We start from the raw sequence: 26303 nt of genomic DNA, 5'->3' as shown, positions 1-26303 counted from the left end.
AGGTGTAGAAAAAATTTCACTCACAGCGCACTGCTGCTGTGAATGATTGGATTAATGAATTTTCTGCTCATTAGAGCTCCCAAATATGCTTTCAAGCTTCTAAAGCTCTTCACTGGACGCTGTAATCCCCTTGTGATAGCGCACCGGCGAGTCCAGCACGTAGCGAGACCTGGGGTCATAATGTCAGCCTGAGTTTAAAAGTGAGGTAAACAGAAGCTGAATAAGGCCTCTGTTTTGAGTCCTGTTTTGATTTGCTCTGGCTCCCCCCCATAAATACTGTTCGGCGCTAAACCCCCACTCTATAGTATAGCTTTGTGTGTACAATGCACAATGCGTGCCAAGCGCAGACCCTGCAGCCTCCACCTCAACAACATGCGGTTGCTATGATACTAAAGGTGTAGGGAAGGTACATAGAGGGGTTGACTTGAGCTGATTTGATCTGTATCTGTATCTCTTTTTTATGTTGGGTTTCTATGCATGTCGCGAGGCTTACATTCCAATACACTTAGTAAACATGTCAGATGTGGCGGTTAGCTTTGATTTGGGCTCGATGCTTGTTATGGAAATGTCATGGAAATGGAGGTGGAGATGTCTTGTTGTGAAGGACAGCAGCACCTATATTTATTGCATTGTAGCCAAAGCAACTTTGATGGGATTTGTTATCATTAATCTTTTCAACATTGTTGACCTAACGCTGCTTTCATACTTAGGGTGCTGTGTGTGTGTTTTGGCCGGGGATTGTTGGAGGTGTGTATCTCGCAGTGTGTGTGTGTATATGTGTGTATGTGTGTGTGGCTTTACAAGGTAGCCTCCGGGATAACTGGTGTCATTAACATTCCAGCAGCCATGCCGGCACCGCTAACACTGCACTGCATGATGAGACAGCTCAGCCTCATATGATCTGTCTTTGCCTTGCACACACACACACACACACACACACACACACACATACACACACACATACACACTCAAAACAAATTATACAGTCAAGTGTACACACACACACACACACATTTTGTCACCCTCCCGTAGTAGTACCAGCAGCGCTGCGCCGCTGACTCATCCCATTCCTCTGCTCTCTTGATTGAGACGTCCACCCCAAACATGTTATTTCACACAACACTCATCATATCTCCTCACTTGGCAGAAGCAGGACGGCTAAATTTCAGGCAATTATCCTCCCCGTGTCCTTGGGTTGGGTGGCATGTTTTGGAAGGCCCGGCTTTGTTTTGGAGCCCTGCTGTGGGATTCTGCAGAAACACACTGCAGTCCCAGCTTGTAGGTGTGGAGGTGTGCAGGCCTGCTCGGCTGAGTTACGGTATTCCAACATACCGACTTGTTTTCACAGCTCTGCTTCACGGGTCTAGAATAGGCACTGCACACACACACACACACACACACACACACACATATATACACATATACACACACACACACACAAACTCGTAGGGCTTTCAGGGAACCCATTCTGATGTAATCAGGCCATGTGCCTACATGTCGAAGGGTGGGAATCCTTTTGAGCCTCACAGCTGACAGGACACTGAGAATGACAAATATTATCAGTATGTTTTGCATGTTTTGCTCAAATGCATGCTTGTATATCACACCATCAGTGCAGGTAGGCTGCTAGTCTTTAACCCTTGTTAAGGCTGTGACTTAAGGGCGTAAGACATGACCTGCCACTCTGTATGTTTATAGGGGTGTGCTGCTGTATATTGTATCAATAATCGTGGCATTGCTATTGAAAGGAGTCTCTACTTAACTGTGTTAAGTTTTAAGGTGTATTTTCTGTATATTTTTAATGTTTATAGTAAATATTTACTTTTTGGCTACATTACATTACTTTAACATTGCATTATTTATTTATGACACTATTATTTTTTATTGTTTCATACCAAATAAGAGTCTTGGTAAGTTAGTGTTGTTAAAAAAATAGAAAAAAAAAAATAACGTTCGAAAGTGTTAGATTTATACTAAATCATATGTTAACATTGTTAACGTATGTTGTTGCAGTGGTATATTCTTGAAATATAAAAAAATATTCAGTGTTGTTTTATATTGCCCATATGATCATTATCACGAAAATACCATGAAATATCCTGATATTATTTTAGGGCCACATCGCCCACCCAGCATAACATTACATCAAGCTTTGGTGCAAATAACCACTTCCTCAGACAGCAGTATGATGCAGAGTAAGAATTTATTTTAAAGTTACAAAATATTTAAGAAAGCATATTTTTATTTTTACATAAACTGTACAGAGATGACATGTTGAACTAATAAGCTAGAAATAAGTTTTATTAAATAGAAAACCAAGAAATTAAAGGTGAAAAGTCTGTTCTGTATGTTTGCTGTACAAAGTAAAAAAAACATACACACAAAAAATAAAATAAAAACAAATAAAGAAACATGAGCTAAAATGGAATCCATGTCGTTGTACCCTGATACAGTGATTAGGCCTCTTGAAAAGGATCAACAATTATTTTACACATATTTTAATGGCCTTGCCACCGTATTATAATAGCTAAAATATTGGCCTCTTTGGTTCCATTATTAGGTTCATACATCTTTCACAAATTTCTGTGTACTACTATAAAAATAAGGTTTATATTTTTTTCTCAATGGCAGTTTTTTGTCTTTTTCTCATTTCTCGTTCTCTTAATGAATTCCGCAACTTTTCAGTGCAAATGTTTTTTTTTTAAAAACAATCACCCGCTTTGGAAAGCAAGCGAAAGATCACATTTCAAGTATTGATACAGAGTTAAAGATTAGCAAAAGACAAAGACGGAAAAAACGCTCAGTCTGACACGGATCACAATTTCTATACATTGCATAGCTCATGCGGCACTTTATATTTTAATAGGACTAGGAGTGTGGGTAGGCGCACCTCTCGAGAACCCTTTTGAAGGCATTTCGATACGCAAGTGCTTTTGAATTGTGCATTTCGAGCGCTTTCGCAAGTGCTGTGCTGCCAGCTGGTCAGTACGATGACGCCTCCACAGAGCACATGGTGCTGACAGCATTTATGAGCCACTGAAGTTCACAGCCAGAGAGTTAGAACATCGTACTTCACCTGTTAGACCTCCCTCCCTTGGTTCAGCAGTCTGCAGCGTGGACATGTGCGCGTCAGCGGGGCGAGACAAACAGTTTTCACGCGTGCCGATTCAGGCGTCATCCAAGAGGCCACTTGCAGTTTAGCATTCAGCCTACCCGATTGATATGTAACAGTGCCGCACGTCATTTCAGCCATGGCAGTGAGGATGCCTTGAGGATCATGTGAGGTGACACCGTCATCCACGGTCACTGAAGTTGTCCAGTGGGATGATTGGTCACTGAAAAGTCTTTGAAATGCTGTAGAAGTGCTGATGTTCTGAAGTGTGTAGGACATTTGATATGTCAGTGCTTTTTTTTTTCACCAGTCCTGGAATGGTTGTTGCTAAGTACTCATACCAATGGGCAAAACCAGCTGATTACCTGTTTTGCACAGGTAAAGTCAGACATGTCCCTCTCTTCCCTCGCAGTCGGAGAGGACGGGAGAGGGCACATGCCATTTTTTTTAAGTCTAGAAATGGCAAACTAGAAAAAAGCAAACTTTTGGTGATAACTTTTCCCTTCTCATTCCAATGCCTTTTGCCTTTGTGTTCGTAAGATAGGACCGAATGGCTCCTCCGTCACGTATCTGACGAACCACCCACTGCTTCATGCACACACTCTGGTGCGTGATTGTACTTGTTCTGAGTGTACATATAATAACACATATTTATATGCATGTGGTACACACGGACCATAAATATGTCTGTCGCTGTTTTGTAATGTTCTTTGATGCAGCGCAAAGTCTACACTTCACTGCGCTCCCTCAGGCACAGCCACATTCCTCCACGATCATGTTCGGGACGTCGCGCTTGACGATGTTGTACTCATCGTCGAAGTAGAGCATGGACATGGTGCTGAGTTTTGTGGGGATGCAGCAGGAGTTCACCGAGCCTGGGCTCATTCCCCTCATGCGATACTGGTTTACCACGGCCGTGTGGAAGGACGAGGCCGAGCCGGGCACGCCGGCCATGTAGGCAGGACAGCTGCCCTCGCAGTAGTTCCCGTAGTAGCCGGCGGGAGCGATGATCCAGTCGTTCCAACCAATGAGGCGGAAGTCGATGTAGAACTGCTGCCTGCAGCACAGGCCGCCGTTGCTTCCGTCACACTCCAGGCCTCGCTTGCGGATGCGGTGCTTGCCGTCAGCCTGTCGGGCGCGCACCACCAGGAACGGCCGGTGCGAGGGGTCGGCGGGGTCCACCAGAATGGGAACCACACTGGCCGCCTCACAACCTTCACACCGCACATCCAGGTCCTGCCTCCGGCCTCCCTTCCCCAGCACTGCCCGCACCGCCTCAGACAAAGGAAAGGTATGCCATCCGCTGCGCTTCAACTCCACGCGCTTCTCCACCAGCGGCCAGCGGCCTCCGCCTTGACTGGACGGCTCCTGGTAGTGCACCTTCACCGTCACCTTCCGCCGCAGGCCTTTCTCTGGACCTCCAGGCAACAGCTTGAAGTACAGCCACAGGTTGGCCTGCTGCACGTACAGGTTCTGGTTCCCCTCGTTGGAGATCAGGAAAAAGAGGGATGACTTGGACAATGTTGAGTCATCTGTAAAAGACAAGAAGACAAGAGAGGGGTTTGTTAAATCTTAAATATTAAATGTGATGAGAGGATAAACAAAAGAATAACGTTTAGGTCCAACTTAGCAAGCATCCCAAAATTAATGAATTGCATTTTTATACAGTTTACTGCACATTACAATCTAAAGAAATACTCAATACTCTAGCATCTGTGAGATGAATGAAAAGGATAATGTTATCTATCATTATCTGCATATTATATTATGTACAGGAAAAAAAACATTGAATATACGCATTCCTAAGGCTTTTGGTACATCATGTATTCTGTGAATAACAATGTAAAAAAAATGTTATGAAGCACTGGGGAATGTACAGTATGTCTCAGTCTGCTAATGTGTCAGCTATGTGCATTCTTTATTATTAATCCCTTAAACTCAGATTTCCAATCCTATTGCGCCAAACAACTTCTTTAACAAAACAAATTCACAACACGTACCACAGAATTTCCAACAGATGTTGTGTAACATGCATTAACATTACTTAATGAATAATAATATTAATAATCCTACTTAGTACCCAGGGTAAAGGGTTAAAAGACATTAAATAGATGCATGGCTGAAAGCATGGTGTAAAAGTGCCAAAAACTCTGCAAGATTAATACCTACTTATTTATGCCTGCGGTGGATTTCGGAATTACATATCTAACATTGCTCTGCTTATTACATGACAGCCCGGGCAGGTCCAGATTCCTGAAACTGATTTCTCAGTCACACTCTTCTATATACCACCCAGAGTGATGGAGCAGTGGCTGTGGCAAGCGCGGCTCTGGGCCCGGGCCCACTTGGCCTTGTGCTGTGGACTGCAGATGCAGGGGGGCAAGGGTGGATGTGGGCCCTGCCCCAGGGGGTTCATTGAGTTCACAGCGAGTGCAGTGAAAAACCCCAGAGCTCCTGGAGCCTCCGAGACTGACAGCACAATGCACTCTGTGAGGTATTAGGAGACAGCCGTGACACGGCCTAGCATTGAGCGTGTGGCCCTCAAATAAAAGGCACGATGAGGAAAAATAAGAGGCATTTACATGACACTGGCTACTTTCTAAATACAGCAGTATTTCTGAATACTGTGAAGCACTTTGAAAGGTTCTGGACGCTGGGCTTTTGTTTCTCTTTTTTTTTCAGCCGCTCTTTTGAGGCAGAAGATAATTACTGATGTCACCCCAGCGCTGAATGGTGTAATTAATCATATTCCGTGTGATCTTTATCCTGGTTTAAATAGCAGCTCCGCTTGCCGCTGGCACATGCTGAAATGGTTAAATGATCTTGTTTGTAAACTGATTAGGTGAGGTCAATGTCAACAGCTCGCCTCAGAAGATGGCTCTTTTTCTCTGACAGCCTATGCAGCAGTGGCCCAGCCTTGTCCAGACTCGTTTTTCCCCATCTCTGGCAGGGGAACCGGCCCTCTCGGCAGGCCTAACAGCACACGTTCAAGACACGCTCTGGAGGAACAGAAATATAAAGCCCTGGAGACACGGTGTCAAGTAGCAAATAAAACTAAAAAAGGTTAGCGAGCAATTGGCCTGCAATTTTGAACCTATATTAACTGTCTCCATGCCCCCTGGTGATACATATTCTGGCGCAGTCTGCTCAGCGTGGGGCGTTCCAGCGCCGGCATAAGAAGCTCTGACTCGAAAATCAATGATATCCATTCTCACAGGGGAGTGAGTGGTCTGCTGAATGATGTGATGTGTTGGAGCAACAACATCCACTAGGATACACAGGCCCTCCAAACAGGGAGGTGGGGTGCAGTCTGGAAAGAGGCCACATGACCCACTGCCAATGCTCTGATTGGGCGCGCCCACTCTCAGCTGAGCTGGACCACAGATGGGCACTCAGCACTGTCTGCCCGTCTCCATGGGAGGCCGGCAAAAAAAGGGTTGCTTATCGGCTCACGTTAGCACTTACGGTTAGTTAGTTACAGTACATAATCACTACATACTCTCTACATACATTCATGTATTTTCTAAAAGGGGGAAGAGTTTTTTTTCTGAGCGCTCTTCTCATTGCATACCTGATGTTAAAGTGACAGTTGAAAAACAGGTGATAAAAGCCTATATTACAGTTAAATTACATATAATGTAGATTCAAGTGTTTATATGTGTGCAGCAAAACCCCTGACAAAAACCTCAAGACTTTTCAGATATTCAGCAACAACTGCTACAAAGAAAGCATGAGAGACAATATCACATATTGTGCAATTTAACAGAGCTTAATTAGCTAAACATAATAAGAAACACCAGCTAAAGCCAAGGCCTTGCTAAATGCTAAAAACAGATACCTTCTTATGTTTAGGTTGAAGACACACGTATGAAGTCACAGCAACTGACTGGATGAGTTCATACCTGAGTGCTAACCTTGAGCACATCAAGAGTGAGGTTTTGAATAGGGGGGACTGAGCTTTTAGGACTAAAAGCTGACACCTGGGTGGGCCACTTTACGTAGTGCACTCAGAGCTGCCTCAGCGTGTTCCTACCTGTGTTGCCAACAAAACAACATGGCTGTTAATCCGCTACACTCATTACTCAACAGCTCAGACACCTCCAGACCACACGCTGCCACACCACTGCAAAGGAGCGTACAGGCGGTACAGGAGTGGTCTGCTTATCCCGCCGAGAATCTTTAAGAGGAATGTCAAGCAATGCGAGGGCGACTGGACTGGACTTTTTTGACCATATAAGCGGCTGGCTCATTCTAACGCTTCACTGGAGATTGCTCTCATGCTTGAAATGCTTCAAGTGAACTGCTTGGCCGGGACATCAGTTAGGCCAAGAATACAACCTGCCGTCTGATTGGATTCTGACCTCCTGCCAATCTCGCAGGACTGTAAACTCGACTTTCCACAACTGGATCCGATGTCAACGAGAAAAAGCACTCGCACACACACACACACATAACGACAACAACAAAGATTGTCCCTAAGGCATCAATGCAGGCAGGGTATGATTGGCATTTGATGAAAGAGCAGGTCCTGTTGCAAACTCTTTGACCCTATGATCGCCGTGCCACACTGAATAACGTCAAATAATAAAGCCTAATTCCCCGCGCTGGACTGGACGTGAAGAGTTCAGTGAGTCCGAACGGTTACCGACAAATGAGAAGCCCACATCTCTCGCTTCGCTTCCGTGGCTACAGGACACCAAATCCTTCTGAAACGGCCCGTAGGACAGTGTTAACGGAGACGTGAAGCTGGCAGCTGTCCTCACCTGCACCTTGGCAGGCCTCACCGCTCTGCTCTCCTATAGCACGGTGTGAGATACAAACCAGGCTGCTGGCTGATAACAGCGCCCGCCGCACACCGCAGAGTAAAAAGAGCGAAGCGTCCAGCCCGGCGCTCCCTTGAGAGGTAGAGTCTCAGGCAGCGCTCAGCCTACAATGGCACTGATTTGCTCGCTCACTTATCACCTTGTCTGTCTTGACTGTATCGTACAGTCGCAGGGTAACCGGACATGCGCATCCCGCCGAGGCTCAGAAGCAGAATGCCTCGGGAGCTTGTCCTAAAGCCATGCCCTGGCTGGCAGCCTCCACTCCGGGGGTTAGCGCCAGCTGGCCCTGAGGCAGAAGGGGTCTAGAGAGCGGGGGACCAAAGCCAGTTCTGTGACACAATGCTGCTCAAAGGTTCAAAGGTGTCATGAATAATAGGCGAAAATGCAAAGAAGCCTGGATTTGCTTTGATATTTTAAAAGCATTCTTTGCAGAACCGCAATATGCACTGACCACCCCCCCTCCCCCTTTCCACCCACTCACCCATCCATCCATCCATCCATCCACCCAACTACCCCTCCATCCCTGCCTCCATCACCCACTACGACTCAAATATCTCATGCATTATTCTGAGTGATTTCTTTTGTTTTCTTTTTCCTTTTTTTGCTTCCCAATGTTGACATATTGGGTTTAGCAAGAACGCACAGTGCTCTACCAATAATTGCCTCCCTTTTGTTCCCTTGTCATGAGTGTGTTCAGATCATTCTTGCTGGAGAAAGGGGTTCGGAAACAGTCCAAGCTAATTGAGCTGTGCAGTGTTATGCTAAACCTCTTGCTTGTGTGCTGTCCACTACACTCTGTCCACAACTGATAAAAAAGTGAGAAAATGAAGGCATTTAACTTTTGGATTTGAATTCATGGCTGTTACCGATCATATCAGTTCTCTGCAGCTGATGTGTTGTGCTCCTGGCCTGAGCTTCATATATCTCGTTAAAAATGGACTAAGAACGTCATGTGCTTCTTTTGTGAGTGAGGTCAAGCAAAGCTTTGGGCTAGAAGAATCCAGGACTTTAACTGTGTTTATAAGCTTGTTATAAAAAGTTCATTCAACTTAAATACAATATATGCAAAAAGAAAAGAACTCTAGAACTAGATAGAAGTGTAAAAGAGTTGTTTAACTTTATATAACATTAGTGGAATGATTTTACCTGCAATACACATATCATTGTTTATCACTCTTAAAAAGAGAGGTTCTTAAAGTAATCTAAACATTGTAGACCCACCACAACTCAAAAACACATTGAGTTGGGTGCTTAAAAAATATTACTTGATTGAAATATTCTATAAAGTTTTCCTAAAAGTCAGGAATTATATATTACATATTATATAGGCTATACAACAAGCCATTTGAGCTGTGGTAGTTCCACACAGAATTTGAAACAACCTTCTGTTTTAAAGAGTGTAGTAGTTATTCAAGTATATATTAAAGTTTTTTTGCTTTAGTTAGTTTGATTTCATTCACAGGAACTGAGTGAACTGGCTTCTCTATAGACTTTATATAAAATAAAAAAAAATAAAAAAACAGTACAAAAGTAGCCTCAATGTTATGTTTTTATCTATAATATTTTTCTTTTGCTACTTTTAACATAGTTGGACATGCAGGATTTTGCTGCATGTTTGAGTGTATGCTGTTGTTACTATACTTTACTGTACTACTATTACAAAAGTTTGAATGACTAAAAGTTTATTATGACTACTATAATGATTTGTAATCTTTTGTACATAGATTAAGCAAAAATACTAAAAAAAAGTCTGAGCACCAGTAAATGTTATACCATCTGTGAAGATGTGGTACCTTATTTTTATTTTTATTTTTTTTTTAAGTAAGTCTGCACTTTTTTATCTGACAGTGTACATGCCAGATCTTCCAAAAAATAATGATCTAATGACGATCTGGCTGTGAATTTAGTCCTAACAGTTTTGGAAGCATCTTTCTTCTCACTTTCAGTGATGCTGTGTGATTGCACAGCACTGCAGTGCGTTACGCCCACTCCAGGTTTACATTACGCACAGAGGAACGTGCCTGTGCTCTGTGAATGGGCTTCCAGTGGAGTCATTGATGAAGCTAAACTGTGCCTTAGCTTAAGCAGAACATTAAGTTATTTGTTTCAATCCAACTCAGGAATGGAAGGTATATAGATATAGTACTATACACCACTTTGTGCACTTTGTACACTTTGCATACGTTTAAAAATGTTAATATGTTACTTTGTACACACCTGTCTCCGCGAAGCTGATGATCTCCGATGTTTCCTCCTGCACCTCGTTGGCGTAGGCCGCCTGTCCGTCCAGGTGGGGGATCTCCACCCTGCCGTCCTCGCGCACTTTGCCCGCGTGGAGCTTCCTGAGCGCCGTGACCATGGCGGCCTTGGGGATGGGGTGCGTGATGTTGGGCCGTTGCCGCATCTGCAGCCGGCTCAGGATGTGCCTCTTGACGGCCTCTACGAAGTCCGTGTCCACCCGGTCCGAGTCGTCCGGACGTCCGAGCCCGCACGAGGCGCACGACTCCTGGGCTTGAGCTTGAGCCCAGTTTATGGAGATCACGAGGCAGAGCAGGACGCAGGCCACGGGCACGGTTAGACTCAAGCTTAGACTCATCTTTGTGTTGTTTGTGTTTTGTTCTGTATCTGCTTGTTTCTGCTGATCTGTGCTGCTGGCTTGTGCTGCTTTGGTTCTTTGGAGATGTGCTGGTTGCGCGTGCGCGTGCGCTCACGACTCACGACTCACATAGGCTACTGCATATCCAGCAGCAGGATTTTTTTACGCGCTGAGATGTTCAAAAAAAAAAAAGAGAGAGAAAGAGAGGATCTGTTTTTTTTTTCTTCCACACTTCTTCCAAAAGTGAGTTCCACAAAGTAACGTTAGTTAGTTCCTGCTGGAGAGGAGGAGCGTGTGTATCACTGACCGACAGCAGGTGGGATCTTGATGCTGGGGGCTCCAATGGCTCTGTGCGTCGCCGCTGCTAGAGGAAGAGGATGGAGGAGGCAGCAGGTCCGCAGCAGAGTGAGATGCAGCTTCTTCACTTCTTCTCCTCCTTCCAGCATCCGAACTCGAGCTCGGTCCTACGTGGCTGCTATAGAGGAGACACATGAGAAGAAGCGCGCTGGGGCTCGCGGAAGCAAGCCTGGCATCAGCTGCAGCTTCCTTCCTTGATCACGGCGTGTGGAAGAGTGGAGATGATTGAGAGACCTGTGCGCAGGTTGAGCGTGCGTAACTTGTGAGCTTAGTAGGTTATATGGAAGTAAGTCCCTTTAGACGAAAGGTTCTGAAGTTCCTTTAGAAAGAAGTTCTGAAGCAAAAGTTGTGAGGCAACTTTCCAGGGTCTCTGAGGATGATGTTTCTCCTCCTCCTCCTCCTCCTTCTCCTCGTCTCTGGTCTCTGGTGCTCTGTCTGAATGAAGGAAGGCAAGGAATTCCCAGCTTCTCTGTCCTTTGTGCGCTACGTAGGCTACGTGCGTATTTGCGTGTATAGTCTATGCGAGTGTACGCATGTGTGTGTGTGTGTGTGTGCGCGAGGAAAGAGAGAATGTTGTCCTCCCAACAGAAAAGCTGCACTCGCTCGCAATCACGACACTGAAGCACCTCACTCTCTGCTGGAAGTTTTTTATATACTTGGAACCACGTGGGGCGCTCCGCCAACTGGAGAACAGAAGAGCTTAAGGCTCACGGAGAGAGAGCATCAGCTGCGGCTCATGGAGCCACTCCAACCCGTGATTAGCAGCTCATGTGGCGAGCCAAGGTGGGATATGGCCGACTGGACGCTTGAATGAAAGAGTGTAAACCATCACAGCATCCCCGGCTGGTCCCCTGTCCACCTTGACTAAACCGTAGAAACAGTAGAAGAAACCACATAGTGTAGCTATAATATACACACACAAAAAAGTATTGATTTGTACTTAAAAGTGTACAAAGCTTGTCTCTTGGGCTGTACCTTATATTGAGGTACAACAGCACCTTTCAGTAAAATATTTTTTTTTACAAGTATAAAACATTATCATCAACTGAAGATGTGTCAAGAACCTGATGATCCAAAATTGTCTGGCTTAAGCTGATTGGCGTGATTGACGGGGGTTTGTTATTGATTAACTGATTTGCATATTGTGAGTGTCCCCATACCAATGAGGATGTACACACGAACACATCATCCTCGCCTATAGCACAGTTGAACCTGTGAGGGTGCTGAAGAGACAGAGATGACTGCAATAAAGTGATTTTTAATTGTTAGGAAATGTTTATAATAATTTTAAGCAGGACTGATATTTTCCTCAACTTTAAAGGAACACATTTCAGCTATTAATGAATAAATTAAATTGAGGGTTTAGTGCCTCTTTATGGTTGACGATGGAAAAAAAGTTCCCTAAAAGGTTTTGGTTAGTGTTAAAGTTCACTTGAATAAACAAACGTTTATTTAAAGGGTTTGAATGCGTTTATGTGAAAGGTGCTACCCAGAAATAATATGTGATAAAATTGTATTTATTTATTTATTTATTCATTTGAATCGTAATTTTGTAACTTTGTATCCTAAAAAGTAAAAGACCTTTTAAAGTACTTTTAAAAAACCTTGTAAAGTACTTAAATGTATTTTTTATCATTTAAAATCCAGAAACTGCTGTAATTGTATTTATTTTGTGACCTTATTTGCCAAAAAAAAAATAATCCATGAATGCATAGCTTTTACACTCCAACAAACTTGTCATTGAGTTGGTACCTTCAATGTTATATCTTCAGAAGCTGTAGCAGTAGTTAATGGACAAATTTGCATTATATTCATATAATCATTTGTTTTTTTTCCTATTTTTAATGAACATAGATGTAATGTTTTTATTTTTGTTTGAATAAAACTGTACCTGCGCAGTAATTTGCGTTAGTTTCTGTCAGCGTAAAGTACTGAGCTGATTTACGTAGACTCTTAAAATGTTTTTAAACTTCAGAGAGAAGTGTTTTTGTACATTCACTATCTGGAGGGATAGTGAAAAAGGAGATGGGGGTTATTAATCACTTTTTAGTGTTGTGGCGCCATCTCTTGACCTCGTTATGTAATGCATTTCCGTTGTTTTTATTTCCACCCGTTTCCTGGTAGAGTTTCTTCTCCTACATTGGGATTGGCTGGTAATTCCTACTCCTTTGCGGGGATTGGCTGGTAATTCCTACTCCTTTGAGGGGATTGGCTGGTAATTGTTACTCCTTTATTGGGATTGGCTAGCAATTTTCACTCTTGTGCTGGGGTTGGCTAGTAGTTATTATTCCAGAAAAAATCAGGGCATCATTTTAATGGAAGTTTATTTAGGGTTTGAATATACAATAAATTGAAAAAGACATTTTAAAAATTATGACAATAATTGACCTTTAAAAAAAAAAACTTTACTTCTGTTTTACACGCATTTACATTACAGTTATTAGATTACAGAGACAAAACTTGCCATGTTAGCTTAAAACAATAGCTTTTAAAATTCGTACAGTTTAAACAGTATGATAATAATGATAATTGATTTTTTACTTTGAACAATGTAATGTTTTTTTTTTTTTTAGAAAGAATAGTCACATGTTGCTGCTCTTTTCCTAGAGAGAAGAGGCGCTATCTGGGCATGTGCAGTATGAATATTGGCACTGTAGCTTATTCCTGATTGGTTGGAATAAACCATATTAATGCTGCCCCTTGTTGCCTCTGTCCCTATTCCCCCCAATGTAAAATATATTACATGTTAAAAGTCTAAATGCCATATAATTACAAAGAAAATCAGTAGTGATTTATTTGATATAAACAAATGGCAAGAGTAATGACAGTACATGAGTTAGGCCTGTCTGTAAATGCCTTGTCCTATACTGAGGCTACCATTATATCCTACTCTTAAGTCCTGTGAACGAACTATCCCCCTAGAAATCTGGTCAGGTCAGGTCAGGCCATCCCAGTTGATACCTTCCTCTGTCTGTCCTTTCATTAAAGAGCTTTGGGCCCTACATTGTCAGGCGTGAACCACAAAAGTGAACCACAGTGTCTGATGAGAGTGACCAGACGTCAGCGGGAAAAGCGCTCTAAAAATAACGCTTCCTCAGCGGCGAGCCAACTTCTTTTAGGTTAGTGGGCCGAGACAGTCGTGGTCATGTGTGCAGGCTATTACATCAGTGCAGACCTGCTGTTACTCTCTAGATTGACACCTGTGTCTTGCTGGCACCAAACCTAGACTACTTAAGCTGTCTCTGGTGTTTACAAAGTGCATACATACAGACTCTTACTACATACTCTTACTGCCACCTTAAAAATATATATACGGAAATGTTAATACATTCAAAGTCATTAGAAAAAAAAATTATACAAAGTGCCCCCCTGGCGTGGTACCTAACCCCTGGGTGATTGCTCATTGAGTGCTGCAAAAGCAAAGGCTGCCACCCACTCCGGGCACACGTGCTCACTGCCCCCTTAGCCCCGTGTGTTCACGACATTGTGGGGTTAAAAGTGAAGGTCTTCTTGCTCATATCAGAGCAGTGTTGTTATACTTTGAGAAGACTGGATTTTAACAAAAAAAAAAAAAAAAAAATAGAAATAAGATAATGTAATAAAAGTAACTAGTAACAAAAGAAATTAGTTATTGTTAGTTATATGTCATTGTTGTGTTCACTCTTTCACTTGCCCCGAGTTGTCTGAATTATTGCTTTAGTTTTGCTCTAAATGTAATGGTGCTTTGATGTTAAATATGCATTATCATAATCAAGAAGAGTTGTACAAATAATCAAGTTTAAAAAAATCTTTCACTATAGTCACATTGTTTTTTAAACTATAAACATAACACACACACACACATTAGGTCCTGGATAAAAGTATCAGTTACCACTTTATTTGTAAAGTACTGCAATATGTTCAGAGGCATTAAAGAGAAGAAGAGTATCACTTTATCCTTGTAATACAGGAATTATGAGATTTTGTGCGTTAAAAATATAGTATAATATTTAAATTCACCCAATAACTATAGAAACACTGAAATACTGATACATCTGCTTTGTTATGTAATACTAAAACAATAGGTACAATAATATATTTGCTTATACAAAATACTCATTAAAAATGAAACTCATTTAACACACATTTGTCCTTGAGGTATGTTAATTATAGCACAATTCATAACAAACCAATGTACTAAAAGAGCACCGTATATGTAATAAACTGTTTAAAAACAATGAATCAATGAAAAACATGCATATTTATGAAATGGTTTGGACACACCTATTAAAATTAAATATTTTCGTTGATGTTAATAATGATTTTACAAAATTGTCACACGTTATGTTATAGAAAGTTTAATTTAAGCAAATAAACAGTGACTGCATCAAAATGTGCAGAACTTGCCTTTAGAGGTTTGTTAACCTGTTTTAATAAGAAAATCTGTAAAGCATGTCAGTTGGATTTCCCAGGATTTTGCATACAACTGCACATATAAAATAAAATAGAAAAAATATTATACTTATATATGAAAGATAAGTAAACAGTGCATCTTGTTCAAAAAACACATCCAAATATCTTGTATTGAACAACCAAGGACATCCCAATTTCTCTTAGCAAAACTTGTCAAACATAGCTACAGAATGGCTCATCTCCTCTAAGTCAGCTCTCATTTAATGTCATCTGCCACACTGAGATGGCACCCTGCTCTTTTAGAGGTCTGCCCCCTAATACGAGCAGTAGGTCAGGCATTGGGTGGGCCAGATCATCCTCCATCTCCTCTGCTGAGAGCTCACCCTCCTGTACCTCTCCTATGGCTTCCTGATTCTCAAAGGTAAGGCAGTTCTTCCACTGCTTAGTCTTTTTTAAAGCTGGGCTGATGTCTTTCAGACCTTTTGTCTTCACAGTGTGCACAGCCTGCAGCTCAATATCCTCCCCAGGCTCCCATGTGGAGGAACGGGAGGGGAAACACTTGTTCTTAAAAGGTCTGAGCTTGTTGTTGTTCAGGCTGTTTGACATGAGCGTTTCTTTAGCATTGGTGCTGGGTGGTTCAGGCTGGAAAGCAGGGCCAAGACCCACACTGCTGTGGTGAACCCGGCATGGAGCGATGGAGCCAGGCAGCGAGGGCAGCTTCTCCCAGGTCAGTGTGGTCAGATTGAACCTCCACAGGCAGTTTCTGGGGGCACTCTGGGTCTCTCCCCCACCAAAAAGCAGCATGCTGTCCTTATAGACCACTGCTGAGTGACCCATCAGCTTAGAGGGTCCCGAGCTAATAAAGCAGAAAACAAATAATCAATTTAGCTCTTGTTACAGGTACATTTTAGTGTTACCAGGATATATATATATATATATATATATATATATATATATATATATATATATATATATATATATATATATATATATATATATATATATATATATATATATATATATATATATATATATATATATATATATATATATATTGTGATATAAAATGTTAATAATGATTACAGGGTATAACGTATATTTTACTGACTGTTTTAAGTCTGTAGGTACAGGTATCTGTTATGGGACGTTCTTAGCAGTTTAGCTTAGCAGTCAGACTTTTTATTGCTCATATCAATATCAACATTATATTGTATGAACTGAAATAAGAAATATATTGTGCTATAAATCACACCGCCCTATATTAGACATAGCAAGCAGGAAGTATTTTTGTAAGACTATAAATTTGACAAAACACGACTTTTCTAAATCAAAAACAGCTCAATTCTCTGATCAGACATAGACTGACATGCCACATGTCATGGGACCGAAATTAGTATCAAGTTGCTTGCCTTTTCCCAAGGACAGTTCTAGCCAGACAAAGCCTGGCATGATCATTACCACCCACTGCACTGTCCCCTGTGGATGGTGTTATACATTCACTGAGAGCAGCAGTGAGAGGAAGTTCACTCACTTTCCCTTTTTTTTCTCTTTAGAAATGCAAATATTTACAGAAGCTTCCTCTTTATTAAGCATTAGCTCCTCGTCTAGGTCAGTCCAACTAAACAAGACCAATTAACTCAATTCCCAATTAAAATCAACTTGTAGACTCTAACCCAAATAATATAGAAACACTGCCACACAATATACATATTGAAGCATAAACAAAAGATTTACCTCACAAAATCATTACAGAATCAAACAAGACACCACTATAATTCCCCCCTGCTCTAGCTGCAAGAGTGGTATGTCCCAATCCAAAGGCGGGAAACTCCCCTATATAAGAGCTCATTGGTACAGCTGCCTCTGTTTGTGAGACTCCATTGCTGCTACATGTAAGTCTTTACAATACTCAGCTCAGCTTCCAAGTGAAAACTAAATAAATGCTGAATGTTGAACTTTCCCTGAGTAATGTTTTAATTTACAGAGCAGTTTCACATATAATTAGATCTCCTTTTTGAGGGGAACAGCAAGCTGATTGGCTCCTTCTGTTAAAAGGTGAGACTATCATTGAATAGATGCTGGGTTGATCGTATGAGAACCAATTTCACTCAGTGGCTGGTATCCTCATAATATAATTTATTTATTTATTTATTTTTGTTTTTAGTTTACGTTTAATTCTTTTTTTTTTTTTTTTTAATAATGTATATTTCTTGCAAGTTACATGTGCCTCATACCTGCAATGCCAAACTAAAAGAACAAATCTTGGATGCCAAACATATCTAGGCTGATTAGCTATATTTGAGATGAAGGCTGTATAAACTGTATAAACATATTTTTTTTTCTTAGCCCTTCCATTAATAGCTGTTGATTGAGCTACTTAAATTTCTGTTGGATAATTGACTGCCCTGAAACAATAGTTTAAGCTTTACTTATCAAGTTTCATTTCCTTTTACCTGTGTGTATGGCTGATAAGAAACAAAAAACCCTCATTAATCATTAAGCAGCTGGCTGTTAGAGAAGGTTAATTCAGTGGCAAGTGTGCCTGCCTAAATTGAGGCATTGTGCCAGATCTCAACTCTAAGATATTTGCATTTTGGTTGATTTCTATTTGCTGACTGGGCTACTGTGGGGATTATTTAAAAGCTTATTTTAAAATGAAGCTTTACTGTGATGATTTGAGATGTGTTTTGACTAGATTACGATTCACTCACGATGCTCTGATGCAGCTCCAGGCCTGGCTGTGAAAGCTCCATCTCCACAAGTCCCTCTGTTCCTTTAGGCCTTGCAGGCCACCGTACAGGTACATACAGTCCTGGTGGGTCATAGCAGAATGACTGTGCCTTGGTCCAGGTCCTACTGGTGCATTACTCAACAGAGACCATGTCCCAGTGTCTGAAATGCACACACAAATATACACACAGTGTTGGCTTTATTTATTAATGTATTTAAATGTTAAAAATCACAAGATAAGTAATACAATTCATTGAACCTAAAGTGAATAAATGACTAGACTGCTAAAATATGTGGAGAAGAATAATACATATTAGCAATGAGTGCTGTAGGTGCAATCAAAGTTAAAAGAAACAGGATGTAGCATTGTGGCTGTAAAACCGCTTCAAAATCACTGATGTCCCACTGACCTAAATAGGGGGCATGGTGTCACTTTCGAGAAGCAGAATAACAGCACAAGAACTGCGTAAAACAGCGTAATCCAATAAGCAATACTACACAACAGCAATACAATACATATAATTATATTTTTAATGGAGGATCTGTATTCATCAGCTTGTCCAGAAATGTTTCTTTTAAAACAAATTTAATCTACATCTCAACTTTTTTGTGTTTCTAAAGAAATAGTTGAACAAAGACACAAGTGGTGGAATAAGGTGCCTTTATTTACAGTAAGCTTGAATGGCTTCTTAAGGATTCCAGGAGATTTGGTCATTTCACTTTACATGGTACATGAGGTGGAACGAAATTGTATTCTCCAGAGCAATTTTAAAGTAGATAAATATAAAGATAATAAAATAGAATACAAACTATTATAAAATAGATAAGATAAATACACAAAATAATATAAAGGAGAAGGGAAGTAGCAGCAACATGAAGTCCAAAGTGCAAATTGCTAGCATGACGATTATGCGTGGATATCAGTAACATGAAAAGTGAAGTGGATAAAGATAATAGGAGGGCTCATAATGTAGTGTGAATAACCTAAAACATAAGACTTGATGAGAAAATAGCATTTGGGACATTTTAACTGCTGTGTGAACATAGATATAAAATAATCACTTTTAGCTCTGTTAAAAAACTTCTATCGAATATTTACAAAAAAAAAAACCTTAACTCTGTGGTTCTTTAGGAAAGTAAAACTGCATGGTTCTTTAAACAGACCAAACAAATCAGAAGTGGTTCTTTTGACTCTGCTCCAAGTACCCTTTATGGCATCTTAATTTTGTCAGTTTGACCTCATGCACCTTCCATCCTTTATTCTTTTTTCCCCCACAATATTATGCAGATCATGTCATAATTCTTCCGAGTGTGCTATTTAAATTCATATATTCAGACCGTTTTCTCATGATACTCTATCCTTCACACAAATAATTTTTACTCACCCAGGTCTAATCTCCAGAATTCCTGTGAGGTCCCTCGCATATCAATGTATCCCCCATAAATATACATTGAGGATTCCATCACAACAGCGCTGTGCCCCTTTCTATTGGATGGCATCACATGCTAGTAAAGAAAGACAGAGCTCGCTTAGATACAGGCAACGGATATACCAAAAGTCATTGGACATCAGTACATAAATTGAGTGGGACCTCAGGGAATGGTTTAGGAATGCACATAACCATTTATGTGGACAGAGCAGTGATGTGGCTTATTGAATAGCATGTACACCTCCTAGCTTTGGGGTCCAGGGTCCAAGTCCCTATCTGGGTGGTGTTTCCATGTTTTCCCCGTGTCCACAAGGGTTTCAGACTCTGGACTCCTTCACAGTCCAAAAACATGGAAACCAAGTAAATTGGGTATACTAAACTGCAAAGAACAATTTGAAAACACTAAATACCCTGTTGTGTATGTTGTCAGTGCCTAAGGCAATCCTTCAGGTGAACAGTCTTTTCCGGTTAAGAGTATGCTGTGCGCAATTGGTTGCCACTTCTTGCCAGTGTGTGATGGCAGAGTGTACAAGATTAAGTGTGGATTGTGGACATGTGATTATAAAACATGATACATGTATACATTATATATACTAAGAATAGAATGAACTGCTATAGTCTGTGTGAGATGATTTAACGACAGTGCAAACTTACACAGTGTTTACAAGTGTCTTTTTCCTGAGACGGTGAACTTTGGTCTTGTAAATGCAGCCACCGCTCTTTAACTGCAGAGAACAGAATTTAAAAGCCAGTGAAGACAATGCATTATTAAAATCATTTTACACACATACAGGTGCTGGTCAACGAATTAGAATAATTTGAAATAGTGCAATCATGAAATTCTTTGAATGCATTTTTTGTGCAGAAAGCAAATCAGGTGTTCACCGCACCTGTCCTACTCGTTAGACTAATCACAGAACTCGTTACCTGGAAAAAAAAAAATTTGCTCAGCTGAGCTTTCCAAAAAGCCCATTTAGGCCATTTAACTGTGACACTGTTGTTTTATTGAATTAGAATAATGGAGAAACCGTTTCATTGAATTAGAATAATTTTTATTATAATTACAATCATCACTTTCTCAGTATTTTGTGGCTGCCCCCTTGGCTTGTATGACTGCCTGAAGTCTCCGCGGCATCGATTTGACCAGCTTGTCGCAAGTTTCCGCACTCACAGCTTCCCAGGCAGTGGCGATTTTCTGCTTCAGTTGGTCCAGCGTAGTAGGCTTTCTGTCGCGAATTTTCCGCTTGACGATGGCCCAAAGGTTTTCAATGACATTGAGGTCAGGCGAGTTGGCCGGCCATGCCAAAACTTCAAGCTGTTTTTTAGTGAACCAATCTTTGGTCGACTTTGCCGCATGAGCCGGTGCAAGATCCTGTTGAAATATGAAGTCTTCTTCGCCGAACTGTTCCTCAACAGTCGGAATCAGGAACGTTTCCAGAACATCTTGATATACGGCAGCATTGACAGTCTTCTTGAGGAAGCAGAGTTTCCCTACACCTCGAGCGGACATGCATCCCCAGACCATAACGCTCTGGGGAAACTTGACGGATCTTTTCACGCACTCGTGGTTGTAGGTTTCGCCACCACGACGCCAGACACGAGGACCTTGGTTACCGAAGGAGATGCAGAAGCGTGATTCGTCACTAAAGACCACTTTCTGCCAGTCTTCAGCAGTCCACTCGCTGTGTTCTTTGGCCACTTCAGCCATTTCTCCATTTGTTTCTTGTTCAGCATCGGTTTTACTGCTGGAACGCGAGATTTGAAGCCGAGTTCGCGCAGACGACGGTAAGTGGTTGATCTGGAGACGTCAGCGCCGGTCTGCTTGTTCCACAAGTCGGTGAGCTCGGAAGTGGACTTGAACCGGTTGCTGACTGCGATCTTTCTCAGCTGCTTGTTGTCGCGAGCAGAAGTTTTTCGGATGCCGGAACAGTTGGTGCGCTTGCTGCAGTTTTTCTTGAGAGCTTTGCAGACGGAAGACTGGCTGATGCCGAGCTGCACAGCAATTTTAGTTTGGGTAAAGCCTTGTTGGCGAAGGGCTTGAATTTGAGCCACTATTCCGGTTGAGAGGTCGCGCTGCTTACCCATGATTGATTTTACAACTTAGAAATTCTACTCAACCCTGACTTTATACTGCACAGTGAACACTCTTCACAGAAAACAAAAATTCGAGCATTTATTCTAATTCAATGAAACGGTTTCTCCATTATTCTAATTCAATAAAACAACAGTGTCACAGTTAAATGGCCTAAATGGGCCTTTTGGAAAGCTCAGCTGAGCAAATTTTTTTCCAGGTAACGAGTTCTGTGATTAGTCTAACGAGTAGGACAGGTGCGGTGAACACCTGATTTGCTTTCTGCACAAAAAATGCATTCAAAGAATTTCATGATTGCACTATTTCAAATTATTCTAATTCGTTGACCAGCACCTGTAATGTTTCTTTAAACTGAACAGTTTAATAAAAATATGAATTATTGAAACTTTATTGAGCTTTTGATTCACCTGTGTCAAACAGCCAAAGAGGTGATTTTGAGTTTGAATATGCCGAATCTATCAAACCTCCAAACACATACAACACACCCTGGAAAAAAATAAAAGCATAATATTACAGCAATGATTGTAATGAATAACAACCACCTTAGTTATCCACTAATACTGGAGTTTAGTGATATCTTAAGTAGGGGTGATCTAATCTAATGTCAATATGCATTAAAAATCCTTATTATTACACAATTTATAGTGCTTACAAAAAACCTAGATATTACTAAATAATAAGTCTAAACTTCTAATAAGTTCTTAATTCACCTGATGTGCCACCATGCTATGTTCCTCCAGTTCCTCAGGTGCCTGGTCACCCCCACAATCCAGTTCGATCCACTCATTACGTGCTGAAACAACAAACAATACACCCTGAACTTGTCAGACAGTTAACTATTCATGCCATCTCCTGAATAATTCAGATACTTACTAAGTTTTACCTAAACTGTTCTGGTCTGATTACTTACATATACATCTTTATTAAGGACAGCAACATGGACATGCAAAAAATTGGTGTCAGATTAGAATATTTGACAAATTCAACTTATAATATGAACCTGAAAATTCACAGAAAAAAAAAGATACACAGAGTAAGATGACTTACCCACATTATATTTCCAGAAATCCCTTAAGGAGTGCTTTTTTCTACCTCCGAGCAGATAGATGTTTCCCCTGAAGGCACAAGAAGCGTGCTTGTAGCGGTCACATGGAGCAGGACAGACCTGAGGCACTGAAGTCCACAGACAAGGACTGTTCCTGTTGCTCATACTAGGCCTCTGAGGGGATCGTAAGTGCAGTCTGGAAAATCATAGTGACACACGAGTCCCCTTATGCTCTGTGAAAAGAACAAAAGAAAAAAAAAAGTTTAATTTGTGCTTAGAATGGTTCATTTTTAATAAAGGGAGAGATGAATTAAAACCAATCATTTTTGTATCCTAGAAATGTGTGGAGTTCCTCCATGGCTACTGCAAGTCAACAGGGAGATATTTTGCTGTGCCATGTCTAAACATATTTGGTGTGAAATCTGCAGGGAGTTACAGTAATTTACTCTAAAGGGAACCTGCTATCAGGTAAACATGCACTAGCCTTTTATACAGGCAGATAGAGAAAGAATTAAAGGAGAAATCTGGTGTGAAATGAACTCAATAACTATATTGCTATTGATAGGGTCATAGCATTGCAATTATGCCAAAAAATCACTATTTTTACACCATTAACAAGCTCAAAGTAGCTCCATCCTTCACTGTACTGCACAAAAAGTTTGAACTACTCCAAAAGGTGAAGTTCTTGATTTATATTATGATAAGGACTGAGAGGATGATATTCAGAATAACATATCATGGGGGGGGGGGGGATAATTTTAAATGACATATTGTACACTACACACACTTTTTTTGTGATTAACACAGATATCTAATGTATATGCTTTTAGAACATTGTTTTACCCATATATATTCTAGACTATTGTAAACAAAAGTAAGAATAGCTGTGTTTCACAAAGCATACAAACATATTTATCAGGAATTCAACTCTAGACTGAACTGTGGATTTAATCTGAATTATGCAATTTACATGTATTAGAGGTGATTAAACTGTTTAAAAACAATACAACAATGCATGATTAAGTCATGTGTTAAATTCAATCTACATAAAGGCTTCTGGCACAGTAATTTAATGGACAGTTTTCTTCCGTGTGTATGCACAGACCTGGGGTCAGCAAAAGTTAAACTGTAACTTGAAGCTGCAGCACGCGTATAGTGTAATACGATCAATGTGTAACATGGTATTTTACACAAGGTGTGAGGGCAAACACCTTTAACTATACACAGCTGGAGTAGAATAGCACTTAAATCCTATATCCAAAAACACAATTACATCTAGAAGTATTTCGTTTTCATTAGAACAGAAAAACTAACAACTTATTTTATTTGATAATTTACATGTGACTAAGCAGCTAAAATATAAATAACTGTTTATATCCTAAATAGAAGTAAATGAATACTAAAGTGATCCAGACTATGAATGAACACATGAGGAATCATGTAGTTACTTAAAAGTGTTAAACAAACCATCATTTAATTGCTCTTTTCTGAGGCGCTGTTAACTTGCTTGATGCTTCTGATGAGAGCCAATTTCATAGTAATATTTTTTGGTCTCTCTTTGTTCGCTTGAGGATACTTTCAAAGTTCTTGTTTCGGATTGACTGACCTTCCTTTTTTAAGTCATGTTTTTCTTTACTTAGTTAAGTAGTTCTTGCCATAATATGGATTAGAACATTATTCAAATAGGGCTTTTCACTGTATACCAATACTACCTCTTCACAACTTTACAACTGATGCTCTCAAACAGATTCAGAGGCAAGAAATTCAAGTAATTAACTCTTGATGAGGCACAGCTGTTTACTGAAAGCCATTCCACGTCATCTAAGCATTTAAGGCACTACTATCTAAAATATAAAATCTGGTGTGTTTAATGCTTTTTTATTCAGTTTTGTTTGATTACTAAGCAATTCTAGATGTTTTTCTTTACAGTATGAATGACTTAAAATAATGATTAAAAAAAACCCACTGAATTTAATGAGTTTCATAACTTTTGAATGGTACTGTCCAAAAGCACAGGAGGTTTCATTGTTTGGATCAGTTAAATCTAATCTCTCATTCTCTCTGTAAAACCTGTTCTCCTCTCTGTTTTTTGGCTCATTCTTTCTCTTATCACACAGAGCTGAAATTTGAGCACAGGAGTTTTGATCAGCCAGAGCATCTCTCTCTCTCTCTTCAAGTTGGCTTTATTGGCCTGACTGTTGCGAAAAAAACACACAAAAACCAAATATATTGTAAGACATCAATAAAACATGAACAGAAACATCAATAAAAAAACAATAATAATCATAATAATAAAGACAACATTCATCAACACTGCAAAGCAAGTTGCAGAAAAAGGTTACATTGTAATTAACTGTTTCTCTCTCTTTTTCAGTGTAGATGAACACAGCCCTATTACACAGCAGCTAATATAAGAACTCAAAGTAACTTAAAATAAAGCAGAACGGTTAGTCAAAGTTTCACAAACTCGCTAAAGAAGGTTTAAGAAAACATTTAAGAAGGTTTTAGAAACGTAGTAAACGTAAGTAACTTAAACGTAGCTCAACTATTTAGTTTAGCTATGTTAGGTTAGCAAACCTAGCAAACTGCAAACCTAGCAAACTGTTTTTTTAGGTAGAAGTGAAGTGCAGTTAGCCACAATCTAGATAACTAGCTAAGCTAGCTAGCGTTGGGTTATTAGTTAGTCAGGTTAGCTAACCTAGCTATCTAGCTTAACCCACTTTAAACATACAGCTCCACTTGTTTAGTCCTAACTAACTTAGCTAACCTAACTAACTAACTACTGTTAAAATATAAATCTCTTTAGGTAGGTTAATAGTGAGTGTAGTAACGCTAGTTAAGTGTTTGGTAACACAGTAAAGTAACGCCATCTTCGCCGCTATTTTAGGAAAATCACTTTCAAAGTAAAGGAAGAAATCACGTGACATGAAAGTAGAGGAAAACATCGTGTGTAGAACACTGTTTAAACTTATTTCAGAGCAAATACACTATTCTGTGATTAATAACTTACCCATAAACCCGTTATATTAAACTTCTGCCCCCGGCTGTGTGCGGTCTTAGCTGTCAGAGTTGTGTATTATGTGAGGTTTGATCGCTTACCGTGTAGAAGCTGCTCAGGCTGCTGCTCTTCAGTGATAGCGGGCAGCGCGGGGTGGGGCGAGTCTCCCACGCTAACTTCTACTGCTGCTGCTGCTGTGCTGAGCTCTAACAGGCGGTCTGTACCCTGTACTGTTCTGTGCTGTAACGTTACTGAATAATGCAGAAAACTGTTTAAAGATTTTAAACACACAAGAAAAACGCGAACAGTACAGATGAAAATCTGTACACATCTTCCCATTCAATTTTCTTCATTTCTTCAATTAATTTATTTTCTACATTGTAGATTGATATTCAAGACATGGAAACACTTAAAGCCCTGTCCGGATGGGATTAGTTTTTTCAGGGGCTCCTGGGGTAGATGCATAAAAAAATGAAATTAAAAATCAGGGTTCCACCAAATATTGATTTCTAAACTCTTAAAACTTCATGAATATGAACTTGTTTTCTTTGCATTATTTGAGGTCTGAAAGCTCTGCATCGTTTTTGCTATTTTAGACGTTTCTCACATTTTCTGCAAATAAATGCATTAAATTATAATATTTTTATTTGGAAAAAAATGTTGTGCGTAGTTTATAGAATAAAACAACAATGTTCATTTTACTCGAACATAAACCTACAAATAGCAAA

The 26303-nt window shown here is 40.4% G+C and overlaps 2 protein-coding genes across 4 annotated transcripts; both read right to left on the bottom strand.

Moving 5' to 3' along the window:
- Window positions 1-2184: 2184 nt before the first annotated feature.
- On the bottom strand, window positions 2185-11660 carry inhbb (inhibin subunit beta B). Its single transcript, XM_007227896.3, has 2 exons — window positions 10153-11660; window positions 2185-4644 (listed from the first exon to the last, which is right to left on the bottom strand). Exons 1-2 carry the CDS (start codon window positions 10529-10531, stop codon window positions 3860-3862), a joined length of 1164 nt encoding a protein of 387 aa, XP_007227958.1. The 5' UTR covers window positions 10532-11660; the 3' UTR covers window positions 2185-3859.
- Window positions 11661-14736: 3076 nt separating this feature from the next.
- si:dkey-3d4.3 (kelch domain-containing protein 3) lies at window positions 14737-25776 on the bottom strand. Of its 3 annotated transcripts, XM_049485233.1 has the most exons (9): window positions 25677-25752; window positions 24045-24772; window positions 22580-22810; window positions 22243-22325; window positions 21940-22018; window positions 20095-20165; window positions 19396-19516; window positions 17992-18172; window positions 14737-16136 (listed from the first exon to the last, which is right to left on the bottom strand). In XM_049485233.1, exons 3-9 carry the CDS (start codon window positions 22740-22742, stop codon window positions 15530-15532), a joined length of 1305 nt encoding a protein of 434 aa, XP_049341190.1. In that variant the 5' UTR covers window positions 22743-22810; window positions 24045-24772; window positions 25677-25752; the 3' UTR covers window positions 14737-15529. The 3 variants fall into 3 exon arrangements, with proteins under 3 accessions (XP_049341190.1, XP_007227957.3, XP_007227956.3); XM_007227895.3 differs by lacking the exon at window positions 24045-24772 and having other exon boundaries at window positions 25677-25776; XM_007227894.4 differs by lacking the exons at window positions 24045-24772; window positions 25677-25752 and adding an exon at window positions 25588-25670.
- Between the last annotated feature and the right edge of the window lie 527 nt (window positions 25777-26303).

This window comes from Astyanax mexicanus, chromosome 11 (genome assembly GCF_023375975.1).
Source record: "Astyanax mexicanus isolate ESR-SI-001 chromosome 11, AstMex3_surface, whole genome shotgun sequence".
Classification (NCBI taxonomy): domain Eukaryota; kingdom Metazoa; phylum Chordata; class Actinopteri; order Characiformes; family Acestrorhamphidae; genus Astyanax; species Astyanax mexicanus.
This window is presented reverse-complemented; position numbering and strand designations above follow the sequence as displayed.

Coding starts and splice junctions, on each gene's coding strand:
- inhbb (XM_007227896.3), bottom strand. CDS start 10,531: ATGAGTCTAAGCTTGAGTCTAACCGTGCCCGTGGCCTGCGTCCTGCTC. Junction 4,645..10,152: donor CATCAGCTTCGCGGAGACAG/GTGTGTACAAAG, acceptor TGTCTTTTACAG/ATGACTCAACATTGTCCAAG.
- si:dkey-3d4.3 (XM_007227895.3), bottom strand. CDS start 22,742: ATGAGCAACAGGAACAGTCCTTGTCTGTGGACTTCAGTGCCTCAGGTC. Junction 22,326..22,579: donor TTTCTGGAAATATAATGTGG/GTAAGTCATCTT, acceptor TTGTTGTTTCAG/CACGTAATGAGTGGATCGAA. Junction 18,173..19,395: donor ATTCTGGAGATTAGACCTGG/GTGAGTAAAAAT, acceptor TGTGCATTTCAG/ACACTGGGACATGGTCTCTG.